Source organism: Populus euphratica, unplaced genomic scaffold, assembly GCF_000495115.2.
Source record: "Populus euphratica unplaced genomic scaffold, PopEup_1.0 scaffold165.1, whole genome shotgun sequence".
NCBI lineage: Eukaryota > Viridiplantae > Streptophyta > Magnoliopsida > Malpighiales > Salicaceae > Populus > Populus euphratica.
In genome coordinates this window covers 372,642-393,671 of record NW_011500050.1, presented here as the reverse complement: position 1 = coordinate 393,671, position 21,030 = coordinate 372,642, and the positions used below count along the sequence as shown (strand labels likewise).

General features: G+C 30.0%; 2 protein-coding genes across 2 annotated transcripts; one reads left to right on the top strand and one right to left on the bottom strand.

The window, feature by feature from the left end:
* Positions 1-532: 532 nt before the first annotated feature.
* LOC105107660 (uncharacterized) lies at positions 533-5,115 on the bottom strand. The gene is made up of 4 exons (XM_011001672.1): positions 5,037-5,115; positions 4,612-4,839; positions 4,300-4,515; positions 533-944 (listed from the first exon to the last, which is right to left on the bottom strand). The coding sequence occupies exons 1-4, from the start codon at positions 5,040-5,042 to the stop codon at positions 879-881; spliced, it is 516 nt and encodes a 171-aa protein (XP_010999974.1). The 5' UTR covers positions 5,043-5,115; the 3' UTR covers positions 533-878.
* A 14,510-nt stretch (positions 5,116-19,625) lies between these two features.
* On the top strand, positions 19,626-20,826 carry LOC105107659 (transcription repressor OFP7-like). Its single transcript, XM_011001671.1, has one exon. It carries the CDS (start codon positions 19,692-19,694, stop codon positions 20,772-20,774), a length of 1,083 nt encoding a protein of 360 aa, XP_010999973.1. The 5' UTR covers positions 19,626-19,691; the 3' UTR covers positions 20,775-20,826.
* Positions 20,827-21,030: the final 204 nt, after the last annotated feature.

Sequence of the window (21,030 nt, the reverse complement as noted above, 5' to 3'; positions counted from 1 at the left end):
ATCCAATCCCAAAATTGAAGCCACATCAATAATCTGCATAGACGCTCTCAGATTATCGACCACAACATTTGAACTTGAAGCCGGTGTAGAAGCATTTAATTCAATTTTCCGTTCAAGCTCTGCAAGGTGACTGGAGAAAGAGAGAGAAGAACTGAGGGAAACTGGGCTGCAGTAGGCGCACTTCATTGTTTGGTGGTGGGGGATGAAATTTGGGATCCTGTTGGTTATGAGGGAGGGGCTTGAGTTTCAGGAAAAGCTCTTTTCTGAACAAACTGCGGTGATTGCAAATTCATTTTATTTATTTATCGCACCTATGAACGAACGTTTACTCTTGGGTTTCTCCCCCATTTTCTTTCTTATAAAAAACATATCATAATGTCTTTGCAGATTTCTTTCTATCACATATGTTGTTTAGGTCAAGTGTTGCACCAATACTTGATCAGAGAGCTACTTCATCTTGGAAGTTGATTCCTGCCTTGAAGGCTACTTTCTTCGAATTTCAAATTACAAGGTAAAAGCATAACAGAGAAACTGGTTTTGAAGATTTAGCTAATCAACTTGTGATGTGGAGTTCCAAAGAATTCTTTCAATTTATGAAGTAGAAGAGATCTTACCAAAAATTTTTAGTTGAATTGATCTATTCAAAAAGTTGTTCAAATCCACTTACATTAGGACTTTGTTGTGAAAGCAAAAGGTTTAATGAACAAGAACCTAATTGAATACATGGTTTATCCCTGTTATGAAAACAATAATCTAAGAGTACGGTTCACCCATCACCCCAGCTCGAAAACCCTGGGTAGCACATGAGCATTCAGAATCGAAGGAAGATTTTACGCCTCCGTCCTCCACTTTCTCCTCATCAGTGACCACTCCCTTTTTTATGAAGTCATTGCAGCTCCAACCTTTTCTGCTACCTTCAGGCTCTTGCTTAATTCTCGAGCTCTCTGAAAGCGCACATAAGAAACACAAGAAAGAAACAGTTAACTCCAGTTAACTATGCACAAGATAGCGCAGAGACCAATGAGTGCTCAAGCACTCATGTTAGTAAGAAAGAGTAGGCCTTACAGACATTATGTTCCTATAGATAGAACAAAATTAAAGAAAATGCAGGTTGAAGGATGAGAATTACTGAAAAGGGGTTTTAGAAGATACAAGATTTAAATCCTAAACACCTTACAGACATTATGTTCTTTAGCCCGTGGAAAGGACAAAAATAAAGAAAATGATGGTGGTTGTATTAAGGGCAACTCGCTGTTTGAACATATTTCTCAAGTCTCGCCATTGATGTTCTTTAGCCCTCTCATTTGATTTGATAATTAACATCTCAGAGAGAACTCAGTACATGACCATGGCACATCTGTTGCTGCAATATTCAAAAACCGCACTTATGCAGAGAGCTAGAGATCACAGCAACTTGATGGAGTAGTGTGAAACATGATATGCTGCAACTGTATCATGGAGAACACGAGCACATAACATCAAGTGTATATTCCAATTAAAAAATGCTTCAGTGCAACAAATGGGAGCAGAAAATCATTAGAGGTCTAACAAATGGGAAAGTCACTTTTCCTATACAATCTAGGGGTAGCAATAATATAACCCTGATGTTAGAAAAAAGAGTCAGCAAAGAAGAGAGACATGACAAGGGCCAGAACAACAAATTACCCCACAACTCCAAACTCCAATCCAATCATAAGATTGCATAAGTTCAAAATGGGTTTAGGCAGTTTGCAATCTTACAATGTTTCTATTACTTTCTTTCTTCACTGGTTTATAAAACATAAAACCAATAAATTTAATAGATAAATACCAACTCAAGCACTACAAATGGGGAGAAGGAAGCTCGCTTGATCCCTGGGAAAAAAGCTTTGAATAATGGGTTATTGTAGGTCCTGAGAAGGAGCAACAAGGTCCCACTCAGTCCTTACCACGACCCCTACTCTAACCCAAAACTTGCTTTTGCATCAAAGCATCATGTAACTTAGAAACTCCCTGATCAAGCATTTGTAGATGTTGACCCTGTGAGAGTGATTTGAACTTGTTGCCAATTGATTGCATACTAGGTTTAACAGATCCACCTCATGATTATGATAAACAATGACAAAAATCTAAAAGGAAGTCTGAGTTCACTGGAATCCAGTTTTACTGATTGAAGGCATGTTGAAGATGGTTTATGGAATTCATCTACAATATCAAACTAAAGGTTTATTCTTAAAGCTATTCAACTCCAGGCCTCTTGTAATAATAATTCATACTTTCCCACTCACCAACATAAGGATACCCTTGCACCTAGGATCTCATCAGGAACTAACAATGTCGTCAATAAGTTTGCCAACCAAATACCGACTTCTGGTTAAGTTTATGAATCACACGACATTCAATGGGGCTCCACCAGCTCCAGCTATCAGATGGGAGAAGCGGCTAAACATCTAAACCTAGCAATTGTAGCTCCTGTTGATTAAACATCAAATACACACAGCTGCGATAACAATTATATAAATTAGATTACCCTGAACAAATTATATCCAACATCTTATATAAATTAGATTACCCTGAACAAATTTTCAGCTGGGAAAAATTTGTTGGATAAATAAAGGCTTTCACAGAACTAATAGAACAAAATAAATTACCAAGATTCTGTATCAAAGGATCGTATAAAACAAGAACCTCAAAATTTCCTCATGTACAATGGTAAAAGAATGGAATAATATTTAGAAAAGGTAGGGAAAATAGAAGGAACCATCAAAATGAAACTTTCGTCACTGACGATACATAGAGATTTCCGATAGAACATAATTCAATGATCATAGTGTAATACAACAAGTACTCCCTCTGGTCCTTAATATTGGTCCACTTTGAGTTTTGCACATTCTTTTAGCCAATCTCTTAAAATGCAAAGTATTACAAATCTCAAAATTGCCTCTAACTTCAAAAGATGCAGACCTTTTGATGCAATGGAATATTTGGCATGTTAAGGGATAAAATGGGGCATTAAGATACAACAATTCATTGTCTTTTTTAGCATGGACAACATATTGAAACAAGAAAAAAAATGGACCATTTTTACAGTCTAAAGGGAGTAGCCCATGAGATTACTAAATTACAAACCTGTATTGAAAAAAATGAAGCATTTTAAAGCTAAAACACTTTAGAAACATTTTTTTGTGCTGATATCAGTTGAATAACTTATTCAACAAGCATATCAAAATTCTTCCTGATTTATAAATTATCTTGAAAGTATCTCAATAATGCAAAGCCCAGCTCTAAACTCAGTACAAGTTTCTATCACATCTGTAAAATAATATATTCCAAAATTTTAACCAGGGAGTTAATGCAAAGCATTATGAACAATTCTTGTCAAGTGGAACATTAGTTGTCACATTTTGCCAGTGATTTCAAACCATTAAACCTATCATCCTAAGATTAAGGTAAACATTTCCATTACTGTTTTGAACAGAGAACTCTAATAACTGGATTTTCTTTCAGCATTCAATAGTATGAAAAATTTATCAATAAATTAGTTAATCAGAAAAATCAGACTTTCAATTAACTGAACAATTCATGAGGATTAACGTGACCCTAATAAAAGAAATAGCCACCATTGATTGGATAGAAGGTTGGATCCATCGAGATAAATAGATCTTAGCAATATTAGTCCAAACTCAATTTCACCTCATGACATTTACCGAGTTTAATATTCAATATTTGGGTCGGCCATCCTTTTCACCACTAAGCCTGACAAGACTCTACATTTCTTCCATCATGGATCTGCCATTCCTTGCTCCGCTTTTTCATATGAGTTCTTTTACATGTCTTTCTTTACAATATTACCTATTCCCCTACTTCACCACTATACTGTGGCCTGGGTTACCTCTTGTTTCTTATCTTTCTTTCAATAAATCATTTCTTTATTATTATATTTTCTATTGAAAAAAAAAAAGATTCTACATATTATTTGCACCAGCTTATCAAAAATATTCCTAAATGAACGGTACTCTCACTTAAGCCTAGAATTGCTAAAATATAGTAATGCAAACTCCAAATCTAACGTCAGTAAGGTTTTCTGTCGATCACATCACTCAGACTTGTCTACACTAAAACCTTAACCAATAAGTAAAACCACAAAGACATCCCACCTCCTAACCCCGAATCAACTACCCACAATACTTTCAATTCTCATCAAAATCAATAATCACAAGATCTATCAATGTCAACATTATCAAAATAAATTCTTTCACGGCAACTGAAAAATTAAAAAACACAATCACAAACCCTAAAATAAAAATGTGAAATCCTCACCGTAGATTGCACCGGAAGCGGATTAAGATCAATAGACCGAATAGACATCTTAGCGATCTCAGTAAAAGCAGCCTCTTTAACATCAGGTGCATCACTAGTTAACTCTTCATAAGCAGCCTCAAATGCCTCTTGCCAGAATTTTGGTAATCTGATCCGACGGCTATTCGTATATATATCCCACATATGTTTCACTGCCTTTTCTCGCTCCTCCATTTCCTACCATTAATGACAATTCACCAATCAAAACAAATAATCATAATAATAATAATAAGCAAAAATAAATAAAATCCACCATTAGTGTTGCGTACTGACTAGGACGTCGCGATCGTCGCGAATGGGAGTGTCGATGTCGTCGGCGAGGCTATTGAGATTGCCAGCGGACCAACGGAGAGTGACGGTGCCGGTGAACATGGACCAGAATGCTAATAGTAAAATTGCTGCCAAAGCCCAAAACTTGTAACGGACTTTGCCGAATAGACCAGAATCGGAGGTTTCTTTTTTCACGGTGGGTGCTGTTGTCGTTGGAAGAGAAACATCAACCTTCATTTCGATTTATTTATTATTTTAGGTTTTTTCTTTTTCTTTTTCTGGGCGTGTTTTGTTAGTGAAGGAGAAAGGACGAGTGCAGTTGATCGATCGAAAAAATCTGATGGAAGTGGATTTTTCTAATTGGATTTTACGAAGGGGAGGTTCTCTCATATGTTTGGGATATATACATATGGAAGAGAAACATCAACCTTCATTTCGATTTATTTATTATTTTAGGTTTTTTCTTTTTCTTTTTCTGGGCGTGTTTGGTTAGTGAAGGAGAAAGGACGAGAGCAGTTGATCGATCGAAAAAATCTAATGCAAGTGGATTTTTCTATTTGGATTTTACGAACGGGAGGTTCTCTCGTATGTTTGGGATATATACATGTTAGTCACCCAAGTATGATAGGGGTTTCATATTAGTGCTCAAACTTTGAATTATTTCAATTTCACCATCCAACAACAAGTAGAGTTCAAATATTTTGAGCTCTAACTAAAATAAATCGAGAGAATGGATGGATTATAAAAATTAATTTAAATATTGTTAAATAAGTGTTAGATTTATTTCAACTAATTTTGTTTGAATCATGTTTAGTAATTTAGAGCGACACTAAAAAAATAAATTTATACAAAATGTCAAAAGAAAAAAATATAATCCATAAAATAAAATATTAATCAATTTATATTACAACTAATCAAATAATAAACCCATGAAAAATTAACGGGCATATTAGATTATGTTTTTAGGAAAATTAAGAATGGAATGTAATTGCTGGTAAAATAAAATAATGTTTTTGTGATTTTGTACTAATGTAAGATCATGCACAAAATCAGGGGACTCATTTGTAGACCAAAGTACAGTGGATTGTTTATCTTTGACTTCCTGTGATGATTCGTGGCGGGAGTTTGCTGGCCGTTGAGTTGTTGAGGAGTCAGCATTTTTGGAAGGGGTTTGTTACGGAGCCAATCCTAGGCAACCGACAAGGGACGACACCGTGCAGTTGCTTTCTAGATTGTGGTGTGGGCATTGACGATTTGCCATATGAAGATGGACCCACGCAGATTTCAAGGTCTAGTCGTTGTCGGTATGGATTTTTACAGAGGGAGCTCGACGACAGTGGACAATCACAAATTTCTTTCATGAAATGCCACTCCTCCCTGAAACCTGTACTTCAAAGGAAAGGGGTGACTGGGTATTTGTTAGCGTGGTTCAGCTTTTCAAAAGTTTTTATTTTTTAAAATTAATTTTTAATATTTTAAAATAATTTTATTTCAAAAATAATTTTTTTTAATTGATGATTTTTTTTTCAGTGACATGTCTAGAAATAAATTTAACATATAATCATCAATGTTGTGAGTAAATAATAATAATATTTGTAATAATTATTTTTTAATTTTTGGAAACACGTTGATAGATCATATCCATCAGTAATCTAGATTTAAAAATATATATTTTTAAAAAAGTTATAAAAAAATAGAAATTAATTTAAAATTTTTAATTAATATAAAACTCAAATATTTATTACAAAATTAAATACTTATAAGGTCAAATACAATTAATCTAGAATAGAGACACTGGGAAAAATTAAGAATTTAAATTTTTTTGATAACATTTATATAATTATTAATAACAAAAAAATAAAAAAAATACCATCAACATTTACACAATTATTTAAAAAATAAAAAATTTTCAATAACATTTATATAATTATTAATAATAGAAAAATACAAAAGACATAAAAAAATACAAAACAAAAAACATAAAAAAAAAAAGAGAATCTTAACTTAATGTTGAGTTTCTCAAGTCTGCCTAGAAAGGTGAACAAAATATGAATAAATCATTAAATAAATAGAAAATAAAAAAAAAGAAGATAATGGGTTAAGAAGAGAGAGAAGAAGAAGTTATAAAGCAAGAGAGAAGAAGAGATGTACTTGTTTATTCTAATTTTAAAAATTTTGATATTTTAATTTATGATTTTTTTTACTGATAGATTAATTAACGATCAATTAAATATTAATATTTTTAATTTTTTTATTAGTGTTTTGGTCTATTAAGTCTAATTAAAATTTTCAATTAAAAGTTAACAGGCAGAGTAATACTAATGTCTTTACTGTTGAAAAAAAAAATGACATTTTAATTGGTTTGTTGGTGTTTTTATTTTTCAATGCCATCTTAAATTTTTAATTTAATAAAAAAATTTAGAAACTTGCCATGTATCATCGATATCATTACCGATGGTAAATTAAAAGAAACTTGCCATGTATCATCGATATCATTAATGATGGTAAATTAAAAATAATTTTTTTTGTTGATGTTTCCATCTATCAAGTTTAATTGAAATTTTCAATTTAATACAAAATTTTTAGAAACTCACCACCTATCACATATTACTTTTTCATTCGTCGGTAATTTTATCTATAAAAAATAATAATAAACATTATAAGTGAGAAGTAAACAGTACCTTAGCTCTTAGAAAAATATCAAAATTCAAGAAAAATAGTTTTTATATATTTTTACATGCACTTTTGAATTTAATAACCAGTTTATTAAAGCCATAAGAATCTGATCTAAATATAAAAAATAAAATTTTATTTTAATACTAAAGATTATAAACTTATATGTAAAGCGTATTCTTAAATATAAAAAAAATCACAAAAAAAATGTTTGGGTTTTAAAATCGTTAAACTCAACTCATTAAGTCATAGTCCACTTTACTAGGGTGAACTGGTTTTGACTAATAGACAAACTTATGGTTAGAAAATGCAATAGTATCTTAGTAATTAGATAAATAAACAATGTAGTTTATCTAAGAAAAGGTGTACGAGGAGTGACATTATTTTTCTTATATACAATTAGTGATCTTGTCAAGACTTTCAAGACCGATTAGAGTTTTTAGTGATTAAAATATAAAGTGACAATTCTAATTTTTTTTAATAAATAAAAGAAAAGAATTTCTTTTTTTTTACCTACACCTAAAAATCTTGATTCACAAGGTAATTATCGTGATGTTGTACACATGTAACATATGGCATCATATTTTATAGCCAATGATGTCATTGCAAACATATTCCATGTTATATTCAAATCAAACACCTTTTTTTTTATAAAGAAATGACTATTTCTAGTCAATATTTTATGAGCATTAGTGAATTTCTCATCCAATAATAATGCAAATACTAAATTAATATGGGGCACTAATGTTTCCATTAATTAACTATGACATCACCATTTATATTCAATATGAATTGATATAAGTAGGGTCTTTAAATATCTTGAGTTATTAGGTAGCTAAACAAATAAGTTCTCATACTCGATATCACCTCGACCCAAACAATTACATCATGGCCCTAGTGGCTACATTTTGGCCGAAACGGTTAGGTCTTCCACCTTAGATCATATTTTTTCGCCTCATCTAAAGAAAACCCAGGTAGTTTTCATCTCTCTCTCAGCCTCATCTGGCCGGAAAAAGATCGTGATTTTTGTCGGCCACCCAAAGCTTCAAACCGACGATTCTTTCACATTAGCCATCAGCGAAAGTCGAAACCACCATCATCAGAATCCTCTCCCTCATATTTACCAGAATCAACCATTTTTTGGCTCAAAATCTCACCGGGAAATTTCACCGCCTCCAACAGTAATCGCGCGGAGTCACACGCGCCACCAGGGGCATTTTCATAATTTTCCGAGAAAATTCAAGGGTATTTCAGTCTTTTACCTATATAGTGGCACTCAGGTAATTTTTTGGGGTTCCTTATAATATTTTTTGATATTTTCATTAATTTTTTGGGGTTCCTTATAATATTTTTGATATTTTCATATATATAAATAGTTGTAAAATTTTTTGTCGCATGTGAGAGAAAAAACCAAAAATAAATATAAAATGAATAACAACGCGGGTCCAACACCAATCTTATCATGTCATCGTTCGCGGGTTCAAAGCCCAATTCTCAAGTATGGTTATACCTATTTCTCAATTACATCAAAATAAGTTTTTTGTTTTATAAATGAATATTGTTGTCGACACGTCTTTTTTTTTTTATATAGAAAAGGACTAATGTCAAAAATTTAAATACCAAATATGAATTATGTTCATTATTTCTTTTGATAACCCAGACGTAATTCTCCTTTTTAGAGACAAACGTCAATATTTTAGATAAGTCTTCTATTTTTTAGGGACTGATGTTATTTTTTAAAGTATCTCCTATGAATATTATTTGTCGACATGTCTCTTTTATTTCAAAAAAGGATCGATGTCAAAAGTTTAAATACAAAATATGAATTATGTCCATTATTATTTCTTTTGGTAACTCAGATGTAACTCTCCTTTTTAGGGACAAACATCAATATTTTAAACAAGTCTTCTAGTTTTAGGGACTGATATCATTTTTTACGTTTCTTTTATTTTTAGGGACCGACGTTAACCATCTTAAAAAAAAAATGCAAATGAGCTCAAAATATAATAGCATTTGAATCAAATAAAAAACACATAACTAAGGGTAACCTTTCTCTTAAAAGGATGTTTTAAGGGGGGTATCTACCTTCCCTTCATCATAACTAACCCAATACTTGAATCTATAGGACCAGTATCTAATTTTGAATTTTTAGTTCCCTCAAATTATTAGATAACGACTTTAATAAAATCTTTATTTTCTTTAATAAAGAAAAACTTTTCTTTTATTAAATAAACAAAAAAATAAAACTATCACTCGACATTGTGTGTCGACAGTAGCATTGCAAACATATTCCATGTTATATTTAAATCAAACACCTTCTTTATAAAGCAATCATTATTTCTTGTTAACATTTTATAAGCATTCATGAATTTCTCATCCAATGATAATGCAAATACTAAATCAATATGGAGTACTAATGTTTTCACTAATTAATTATAATACCATCATTTATATTCGATATAAGTTGATATAAATAAGATTTTTAAATATCTTGAGTCATTAAATAGCTAAACAAATAAGTTCTCATACTCGATGTCATCTTGGCCCAAACAGTTATATCATGGCCCTAGTGGCTACCCCTTGACCGAAACGGTTAGGTCTTCCACCTTAGATCATATTTTTTCCTCTCCCATCTTTCTCCATCTTTTTCTCAACACACAGGTTATCCAATAAACGCACACTAAACATTCTTCTGAGTCCCGGGGAGTTAGAACACGACTTCATGCATAGTTCATGCACACATAATTTTCTATATTTTTATTGGCAGATTCTATGGAGGTGCAAAGTTTTATACAAGGCTGATACCATATTTTCCAGCCAATGGTGGCAATGCATACATACCCCATGTTCTATGCAAATTATACGTCTCATTTCTTGACTTGACCGTTTCACGGATATTCACTAACTTTTCAATCAACGACAATGCAAGTTACTACAACTAATAGTAGACACCAATATTTTCACCGATCAACAATGACGCCACCCTTCACAATTCAAGATAAGTTAACATGATCGAGATTTATAAAAATTTTAGATTATCAGATAAATAGGAAAGTTCTCGACGGAAGTTGAATTAGGCTAAGCCCGTTCATGCATTTGGGTTTGATAGATGTTAGAAAAACTAAAAGACTGACATTTCAAGGGGCAAGCAAAATCAGATTCCCTGACTGGTAGAAGGCAACCCATGATGGAGAGTGGAGACAATATTGAGTGTAATGTGTCCCCCGAATGGGCAGTGAATAGAGGAAAAGGGGCACTGGCATGCAAATATCATTTTGTTTCCTTGATCCCCACATGTTCTTGAGAAGAGGAGCTTCTTTTTGATTGACTTTTTACCTTGGTATACTCTCTCTATCTCTCTCCCTCTCTCCGTCTCTCTATCGAAGATTTATTTATTTATCTTAACGTAAAAAAAGCAAGGCTCCTTTTTCTTCCATGTGTTGTTGAAGTGATATGATATAATGCTAACAAATTTAGAGAGGAGAAGAGCAGCTTTTGTTTCTTTTTTCTCTGCTATATGAATAAATTCAATGACGTTACCATTCATGAGGTTAGGTCTGAATCTGGCCGTGTGATAGCCTATTAGACTTAGAGACCAAAACACTTTTCACGGCTTCTGCTATATCATTGAGGTCTGTGCATGCCTCGAGCAAATCTACTTTAATTGCCAATTAATTCAAAGGCAAAATCAAAATCATTAATTGTGTTCTTACGTTTTTTTTTTTTAATTTCTTTCCTTCCCTTAGTGTTTTTCCTTATCTAGCAGTGCTGAAAAAGGAATCCTTCAACTAGCATGGTGCCTTCTGTTGCGCATATGGGACTTGCCCAACTAATAAATTTCATTTCCAGTTTTTGTTCTCTCAAATAATTCACTCGTGCAAGAGTTGATATGTTTTTTTTATATATATATAAAGATACAATAGCATGAAATAAATCAAAATAATCTAATGACTAGAAAAAAAGAAAGATAACAGGGCAAAAAAAAACAAGATAAAGGAAAAAAAGAAATATAAACAGTAAGATAAGAAACACATCATAACTCCAAGTATTTTTAAAAAGATATAGATAAAATAAATCTATAAATATTATAAAAAACCAACTTTAAATTTAGTCATAAGATGCTAACAAGTGAGCCCGTAGTTACCTTTAAACTTTGCATGTGTGACTTACTAATTGCTTTGAAATTGGCTTTATATAGTGTCTGTCGGTTCGTAATATATTTTTAGTGGAATTTAAAGTTTCATCATCGAAGCTTGGTATGTATTCGATACCTCTTTTTTTTTTCTTTTTTAGTTTCTTTTCTTTCTCCTATATATTTTTTTTTGACATGTCATCCTTTTTTTCTAGCCATTATATTATTTTGAATTATTTAATGTGATTGGATCTTTATAAAAAAGAAAAAAAAAAGGAAAAAGAAAGCATGTTGACTCTTGCATAAGTGAATTATTTAAGAGAAAAAAAATTAAAATGAAATTTGTTAGTTGTGGCATGTGCTACATGCACAACATTTCACAAATGTATATGCTATTTGTGCACATTAATTATTATGTTAGTTTGAAAATTATTTTTTAATTATGCTAGTTAAAAAAAATATTTCTCTTGATGTGCTAGTTTAGAAGAAAATAAAAGGATTCAATTCAGATTAAAAAGAATCAATATTACTTAAAGTGCTGACCTAAACATTTAATCCCGATTAATTCCTTTTGGTAAGTGATTTTACTATTTCTAATTTTTTGTTTCGAAATATAAAAGGTTCTGATTGTTATGGGTTGGTCTTGTATTGATTCTTATATTAAAAAAATGAATTAATTAACCGAAATAACTTCTTAATTAATTTTGTAATATTATGCATTACATTATTTGCACATATATATATATATATATATATATATATATATTTGTTATATTCCATCGATTTCACGAATTGAAACCAAATCTTTTATACGTGAGATTACAAAATCACCCGACCAAATCAACCAAATTATAAAATTGAGAGCTAGCATTAGAATTATATGTACAAGCTTTATCTCTTGAAGTAAATTAAATTGATCGTTCTTCAATTATGTGAAAAAAATTATCTCCCATTAATAATTTTCATATAACTATTTTTCACAGCAAATTGTAATCATGCAGCGAAAACTTGTAGGGTGAAAAACTTAATAAATTGGTTAGCTATACTTACGTAGCTTACTCAATAATTAACTTAATGGCTCCTCCAAGGTGAAGTTTTCAAAATGCAATGATATCCACTAAATAGGTTGTTGTGTTGCGTTGCGTTACGGGTTGTGTTAATTTTTTTAATATAAAAATAATATTAATATTTAAAAAAATATAAAAAAATTAAAACTTGAGTTATTAACTTAAATGTGTTTAATAAACTCATTTAAACTAATAATATGATTAAAAAAATATGACAGTAAATAAAGTGAAAAAAATAACAATAATTAACTATAAAAAAATGAGTTTCTAATATTATCCTCGAGAAAAGGAAAAAAAAAAAATCTTGTTGGAGACTTACCATCACTCCTTCATAACCATAAAATGATTTTAATATCACAACAAAAGGTTGCATGATAACATCAAACGAGATCACAAGCATCTTTAAAGCAAACCAAACAAAATATCAAGAAGAACATCTCATTTTTATATTTAGTCAATAAATTTAATTTAATTTAAAATAATTTTTTTTTTTAAAATGCTAAATTTAACAAAGAATTTCAAACCCGAGATAACCCGGGTTGTTTTCAAAATTAGTGAGAAATGTTATAAAAAGCAAGTGAAAAAAATAACGGAGCCTAATCTCCAATTAAATAAATATTAAAGGATGAAATTGAAAAAATATAAGTTTAAAAAAACAAGTAAACTCAGGTGAATCTCTTGAATCTAAGTTAATCTCTTAAATTCACAGCTCGTGAAATCCTAGATTTTGACTCAATTAAGAAGCTCAATTTTCAATCAATTTAATATTAAAGGATAAAATAAAAAAAAATATCAATTTGAAAAAATTTTAGAAGTAAAGAAAATAGCAATCAAAAGAATAAAGAAAAGATATGATAGGAAAAAACTAGAGATGAAATTGTAAAAACAATTAAAAAATTATCTCAAATAACATGAATAGTAATAAAAAACACAATCCAAATTTGACAAGTAAAAAATTTAACTCTCTTGACAATTCCAATAATACTTTTAGAAATGTAAAATTATTATTACATCTTTTTAATCTATAGTGTAATGAGTTTACGCATATTTCTTTTTTTATTGCAGTCCAGTGTTGAATCTTGAATTTGTCACTACTTTTAAATTTTGTTTTTACTTCATAACACCTTGAAAAGAATATAAATTATTATTATAATAAGATTAATATGTGTTTGGTATTGTGATAGCTGTTGTGGTTGTGATTTTAAAAAGATTATTTTATAGTAACCATAGAGAATGCAGAAGGTGAAAGAGAAGAAAAAGGAGAAGAGAAAGAGTAGGGGTTGACAATAAAAACAATAAAGATTGGTGGTGAGTTGCTTTTTACTGTTAATATGTAACATAAATAGTGGATAATACAGAAGAAAAAAAAAAACAATGGCTAGCAATGAAAATAGTAAACATCGAGAATGAAAGAGAGTTGCTCTCTATTGTCCACTAATTTTATGCAACTTGTAAAAAAAAAAAAGCTTGAAATTGTTTTTTGTTATCTTCCTCTTTCAACACAAATGGTAATAAGTCTCATAAATAAAAAAATATATTTAATTCATAAACAAATACATAACAATAGTGTTTTTCTATAAACGTATCCTCAGCACCAAAAACACACTAAATAAGCTATCCACATCCTAGTATAAAATATAAATTAAATTGAATTTAGATAAAGAAGAAGAAAGCTCCACGTGTAGACTTCGATCCTCTCAGTATTTGCATTATGATAAAGAATCCGTTAGTGTACGGCTGGATACACCGGATCGGCATGATTATAATCTCCATTTTTGAGAAATTCTCTTTTGGGATAGACGGCTAGGTAGCTAGCCACCTTTCCCTCCAGTAACATTTAAATATCACGAAGTGTTTAAAATTATGGTACTGTTTTTTTTAAAGAGTTTTTTATTTAAAAATATATTAAAATAATATTATTTAAATTTAAAAAAATTATATTAAAACATGAAAATAATAAAAAAATATAAAAAATTAATTTTAAACAAAAAAATCTCTAATTTAAAAAAAATACCTTTTAGAACCCAATCCCAAAACACCCTCCATAGGAAATTAACCAGCTAATTAATAGCATTTGTGTATGCTATAGCTCAACTTACCTGGATTTATACTGTTAACCCGTATTTTATCTTACTGCGAGTTCCTATATTAATGCTTTATTTATTTATTTATTTTTCATAATGCCTATGTACAGGCTTTTAATCACAGTTTGTCACATATTAAGAAAAATATTGATTAATTATAGCTCTAAGATTTACCTACCGCGGTTGGGAAAGCAAGTTTGTTTCCTTCTTTCAATTTCTTAAATCTAAACATTTTAAGAAATTTATTTGCTTCAAAGTACTGAAATAATATTTTAAAATTTTTCTAGAAAAGATTTTAATTTAATTATACATTGATTTTAAAAATTTGAATAAGTAATTGGTTATACTTAAAAGAAAAAAAAAGAATGTTTTATTCACAACATTCTTTAAGAAAGGTAATCTTATTTCCGAAAAAAAAAGAATGTTTTATTCACAACATTAATCTTATTTCCATATTTTTCCTAAATTATTTTTTTAGCTTTTTCATAAGTTATTTATTATTGGAGAATGTTTATCAAGTTAACATTTATCCTAAATCAAGAGTTTCATAACTCAATAATTTTTTTAGTTTTTTTTAATATTTATTTATCTCTTAACTTTTTTATTATTATTCTTTTTTAAAAAAATAAAAAGGTTGAATAGAATACCAAGTTCAACCAACATAGGTCCCACTTGAAGGAGACTCGTGGACTTATTATCGACCTTGATTTTTATTTAAAACATTGTACTAGGCTTACGTGGATCTATAAAACTAGGAGATTAATTGACCTGACTATTAAAATCCAGGTTTATACAAAGCATGTCATCAACTTGAGAAAAACTTGTCAATGCATTTTTGGACATGTTTTAAAGTTAAAACATTGCGGCAGACTTATGTTAATCCCTAAAAACTAGAGGATATGTTGGCATAACTATTTCAAAACCAAGTTTTGATCAAAACATGACGTTAAATTAATGAAAAATCATTGACTCATTATAAAACTCATTTTAAGATTAAAAATGTTGAGGTATGCCTATATTAGTACCTCAAATTAGGAAACATGGTGGCCTAACCATTAGAAATCCAAGTTTAAATCATGATACAAGCTTGATGAAAACTCATTAATACTATTTTTTATTTTATATTTTTAAATAAAACTTTACACATAGCAACAAATCAATAACAACAACAACAACATATATATAAACTTATATATAATTTTATGTTGAGACCAAACCATTATACATAAGATAAACGTATTGCAATTCAATCCTTCCAATCTTGTAACATGGTATTAATTCTAGTCTTGCTCCACCTTAAAAAATAAATCCATAATGGCTTTATATTCTTGGGGTTTCCACACAATAATGTTAACTTTAACTTGTGGTGGAGCCATAATAGGTCAATAAGAGGCAATTACTCCTTTAATCTATTTTTTCTTCAAAGTATCTTTTTATATTAAAATATTAATATTATAGCTTTATAAAATTAATTTTCTTTATTAGCTACTAATTAATCTAAGCTCTTTTTCTTTTTTCATTATTTTCCCTGTCTTTCTCTTTTCTATAAAATTTCTCTTCAAGCCCTAAGCTATTAATTAGTTAAGTAAGTAACCTTTTATACTTTATGCTTTAGAAAAAATTTCTTCATCTTTTCTATTTATTTTATTATCTAATTTTAGTTTTACTTCTTTATAATTAGTTATTGAAAATGTTGGGGTTTATAATAATTTATGGGTTTGTTGAATTAAATGTATATGGGTAATATTATATGTTAATGGATATGAATTGAAATGAGTTTTGATGAATTGATAAGTATTTTGTTAAGAATTTCATATAAAAAATAATGGTGTTGAATTTACTAGTGATTAAAAATAAAGTACAAGACAACTAAAAAAATTATGGATACAATACATAAAATAAAAATAAAAAAGTTAATATTTATGTTTAATTCACTTGTAAAAAATAATAAGTCAGCAAGAACAATATCAATTTCTAACAACCCTTTTAAGCTATGATTTTAGATGTTATGTACCATATATCAACATAGAATTGTTGTCAAGAACTTTTCTAGTCTTTAGAAGATTTAGAAATAGATAAATGAAAGTTTATTGTATATATTGAGAAATATATTTTTAATAAGATTAAAAATAAAATGATTATAAAATAGTTTTAAAATATAAAATCTCGAAAAGAACAATTATAATATGAGTTTTTTTTTTTAAAAAAAGTATTCTTAAATTAATTTTACATGACTTGAGTTGGTACATATATTTCAAATTAATTTCTTTATATAACACATGTTTGTATAGCATAAAATATCAAATATTTGTTAATAATTTGCCTCATCGTTTAAAAAATCCTAGCTCCGCCACTGATTCCAACACTTTAAATATTTGAAAATCATTCACAATAAATAAATAATCAATTAAAGATTATAAAAAATAACAAACATTTTATTATAATATTCAATAACATATTAAAATTATTTAAAAATTTATTTTGGGGTTTGAAATTGATATTTAGAAGCGACTGAGGTTAATCAGAAAGCTACTGGAAGGGCAACGATAGTTATAGATAATGTTGGCGCGTGGATTTATGCACTAGTACTACTACATACACGTGAGGCCACAAGGCCCCACTATTGGAGCATATGTCTTGGAAAATCTAAATTGTCTTCTCTTTCTCATTCTTCATACACCAATGACGAGTTTCACCGTTATTCAATGGAGGATATTAATGTTAGGAAAGTGTTGACCCTTTTCTTCTTCTTTCTCTATCCAATGGTTCATATCTTCTTCCTTTCTAAGTTTATCTATCCACCGTGACCTTAGTGACTATTGTTGTTGGTGGTAGTGGCTATTGCGATAATCAATAAGAAGGGGATGAACTACCATCGTCTATAGACGTGGAAAAGCTTTATGGTTGTTGGGTTTTGGTTTGAAAAGAGAAAAGAAAAGGGTTGTTCTTGACACCATTGAGATAGAGAAAGAGCTGATTTGGTCTATTGACGGTTCTTGTTGTTAGTGATAAAAAATGGTGGTAGCTAATAATGGTGAGAGAGAAATGTGGGCTAGGGTTTTTCTTAATCTTCTTCCTTCTTCTTCTTCTTGTTTTCTTTCCTCATTTTATCTTTCTCCTTCTTTCTTTCTCTTTCTCTTTATTTTTACCTCTCTCTAAAATTTTTCTCCTTCTCTTTTTCTTCCTTGTTTGTTTTTTTTTGTTCCCTTTTTTTTCTTTATACCATCCATCCATCTTTTATATTATCTTATCTCAAAATATTCTTATTCAGTATTATTCTTATCCCTTCATTCTCTAAAACCTTCTACTAACTTATTTTCCTTCCTTTTCCATTTTCTTTTAATTATTTTTTTTAATTATTGTATCTTTATCTTTAGTTCCTTGGGAAAGGGGTAGGAAAATTGTGTCCATTTTAGCCCTTCATTCCATACTTGATTATCACCATGCTTACTAAACCCTTTTTTTCTTTATCTTTGATTTTTTTATTTTTGTTTTTCTTTTTAAAGAAAAAACTTTGGTTTTAAAAAATTCATTAACATGAATACAAAAGGTGAAATGGTAAAAATCATGAAATGATCAAAAAATGATGAAATTGAATGAAAAAGACTTTTTTTCTTCAAGATTTTTATATTCTTGTATTTTTTAAAAAATATATATGAAAACAAAGATTCAACAACCGGATTATGACACTAAATCTCAAACCCTAAGAAACGGATATCTATTCCAAAATGCACCATTGTTTAGAGATGGCAAGAAGTTTAAGGAGAAAGGAATTATAGAAATGTAAAAAGTACATGAGAGATAAAGAAAAATGTAAATAAAAGCAAGAAAGAAAATTATGAATAAAAACCTTACGGGAAAAGGATAAATAAATTGCAAAAAATAAACAAGTGGGTTGGCCATGTATACGATCTTATTTATATCCTTACAAAACTTTAATACTATATATTTACATGGATAATTTTAATTTTATATAGATATTGGTATAAAAAAGATTTTATTAAATGTTAATACAAATTAAACTTCTTTTTTTTACTCATAAAAATCATATAATAATTTATAATTTTTAAATAGCTATTATATATTAAGGATTCATGCTCTAAATAAAATTATATATATCTTTTAAATAGTACTTAAATTTTGTTAGTTAATTTTAAAATTATATATATCTTTTAAATAGTACTCAAATTTTGTTAGTATGACTTAGTACTCAAGTTTTGGATCGAATATGACTTAGTTGACTAATTAATTGTTCTTTTCACTCTCTTGATCAACTAAGAATTCTTCCAAACTTGGTTAATTCTTTCAATTCCAATCTATGATTGATACATGTACATTATCATGGAGAAAACAGTACTATAGCTTATGAAAACCTTACATTCATTAAACTATGACTTTTGCCATCATTTTATATCATATCCCCTAAATAAGATATCATAAAAAAAGAAACAATGTTAATAGAAATTAACTAACCATCCAATTGGAATATTAGAATGATTTATGTATTGCTGATTAAGATAAGTTCATTTAGTAAAATGTGTGTGGTAGATTAATATGAATTACTTTTCTTATTTTCAATATCATTGACATAATAAAATGGAAAGATGCTATAGATGAAGATCACATAAAAGTAGAAAATAATATATTTAAACTCAACAGATCCAAAAAAAAAAGAAAAGGAAAGGAATATATTAATTACCAAAAATCATGTGTGTTTTTAGAATGCATGTAGACTATTTAAAAAAATTTAAATTAATTTTTTATATTATTTTGATGTTCTAATATTAAAAAAATTATATTAATAATTTTTTAAAAAAATATTTTTTAAAAATAATCTTAACAAGGCTACCAGTAATTGCTCGTTATCTCTTAATGCATGTACTTTTCTTGATTGTCCATAATAATAATAATTACTTTCTTAAATTATACTGGTCAATATTTAATTTTTAAGAGCAGACGGTGGTGAGTGGTAACAGTACATTTTCACCCTCTGGTTTCCTGCTCATTGAAATAGAACGACAAAATTCATCTTACCCCCTATATAAACCCTTCATCTTCCTCGAACAAACAGTTCAACGCTTTGAAACTATAGCAAAGTAAGCACTTGAACCAAAACAAAAGACTACAATGGCTAAACGTTTCAAGTTCAGATTCTCTCGAGTGATCTCCTTTCAATCTTGCCGTTCCAAAGACCCCTCCCCTCTCCCATCAAATCCTGTTCCTTCATTTCTTAGACTCTCGCCGGTCAACCACAACTCCATCATTATCAACAAACTCCACCTCCGACCATCACAACCGCCTTCTTCCAAACCCCATCTACACCCCTCCATCAAGCGCCATGTGTCCTCAGCTTTCACATCAATGGTCTGTGGATTTAGATCAAAATCCTCCACTCATTCCCTCTCTGAAACCGGCCACACCAAATCCTCACAGCCAACTGAAAATTTCCACTGGGCAGAGGAAGAAAAATACCACCTTGTGGCCAATTGCAAACTCTTTGACGACGACTCAACTCCCCGCCGCAAAATTTACAACTCTTCGGCCTCTGAGGACTCTAATAACCACGACGTTTTTCTCCCACCGACTAACATAGAGAGGAAAAAACGACGTGTCAAGAAGAAGAAAAGGGCTTCAAGGATCCGCATTAGCACTTCTTCAGCTGATAGCGGGTTATTTTTTAGTGGCGACGAAAATGTCATAAACGTCGAAGAAACGGAAACTTTAGTTTCTGTTTCAAGGAGCTTCTCCACTGATTATCCCTCAGAATTCAATCCCCACTTGGAAACAATACGTGAATCTCCATTTACACGAAAAAAGAGAGGTAGGAAGGCGAAAGGAGGTGTTTTAAAGAAAGGAACAACAAGAAGAGGACGAAAGGCAAGAAATAGCTGCGATGATTCGCTGTCGCCTGCAAGACTGTCGAGGCTTCAGTGGCTGATACCGTGCACGGTGGAGGGGAAGGTAAGAGAGAGCTTTGCAGTGGTGAAGAAATCAGATGACCCATTTGAGGATTTTAAGAGGTCAATGATGGAAATGATATTAGAGAAGGAAATGTTTGAAGAGAAAGATTTGGAGCAGTTGCTGCACTGTTTCCTTTCTTTGAATTTAAGGGAGCATCATGGGGTTATTGTTCAGGCTTTTAGTGAGATTTGGGATACTTTGTTTTGTAGAAGAAGAAGATCCATCTCTTCCAGGGTTTCAGCCGTTTAATCTCTTATTTTTGTCTTCTTGGTGCTTTTTTAAACGTAGTAGTAAATTAATGACTGACCAAATTACTACTGTAATAACAAGAAAGATCCTGTGAGTGTTCATCCTTTTTACTTTATTACTTTTCACGGAGCATTTCCTTTTTCTCTTAATTTTTTGTGTTGTTGTCGTGTAAGTTGTTTCTTCTATTAAAGTGGTTTTATGACCTTATTTTTAGTATTTGTAATTAACTTGTAATTACAATTAAAAATAAGCTATA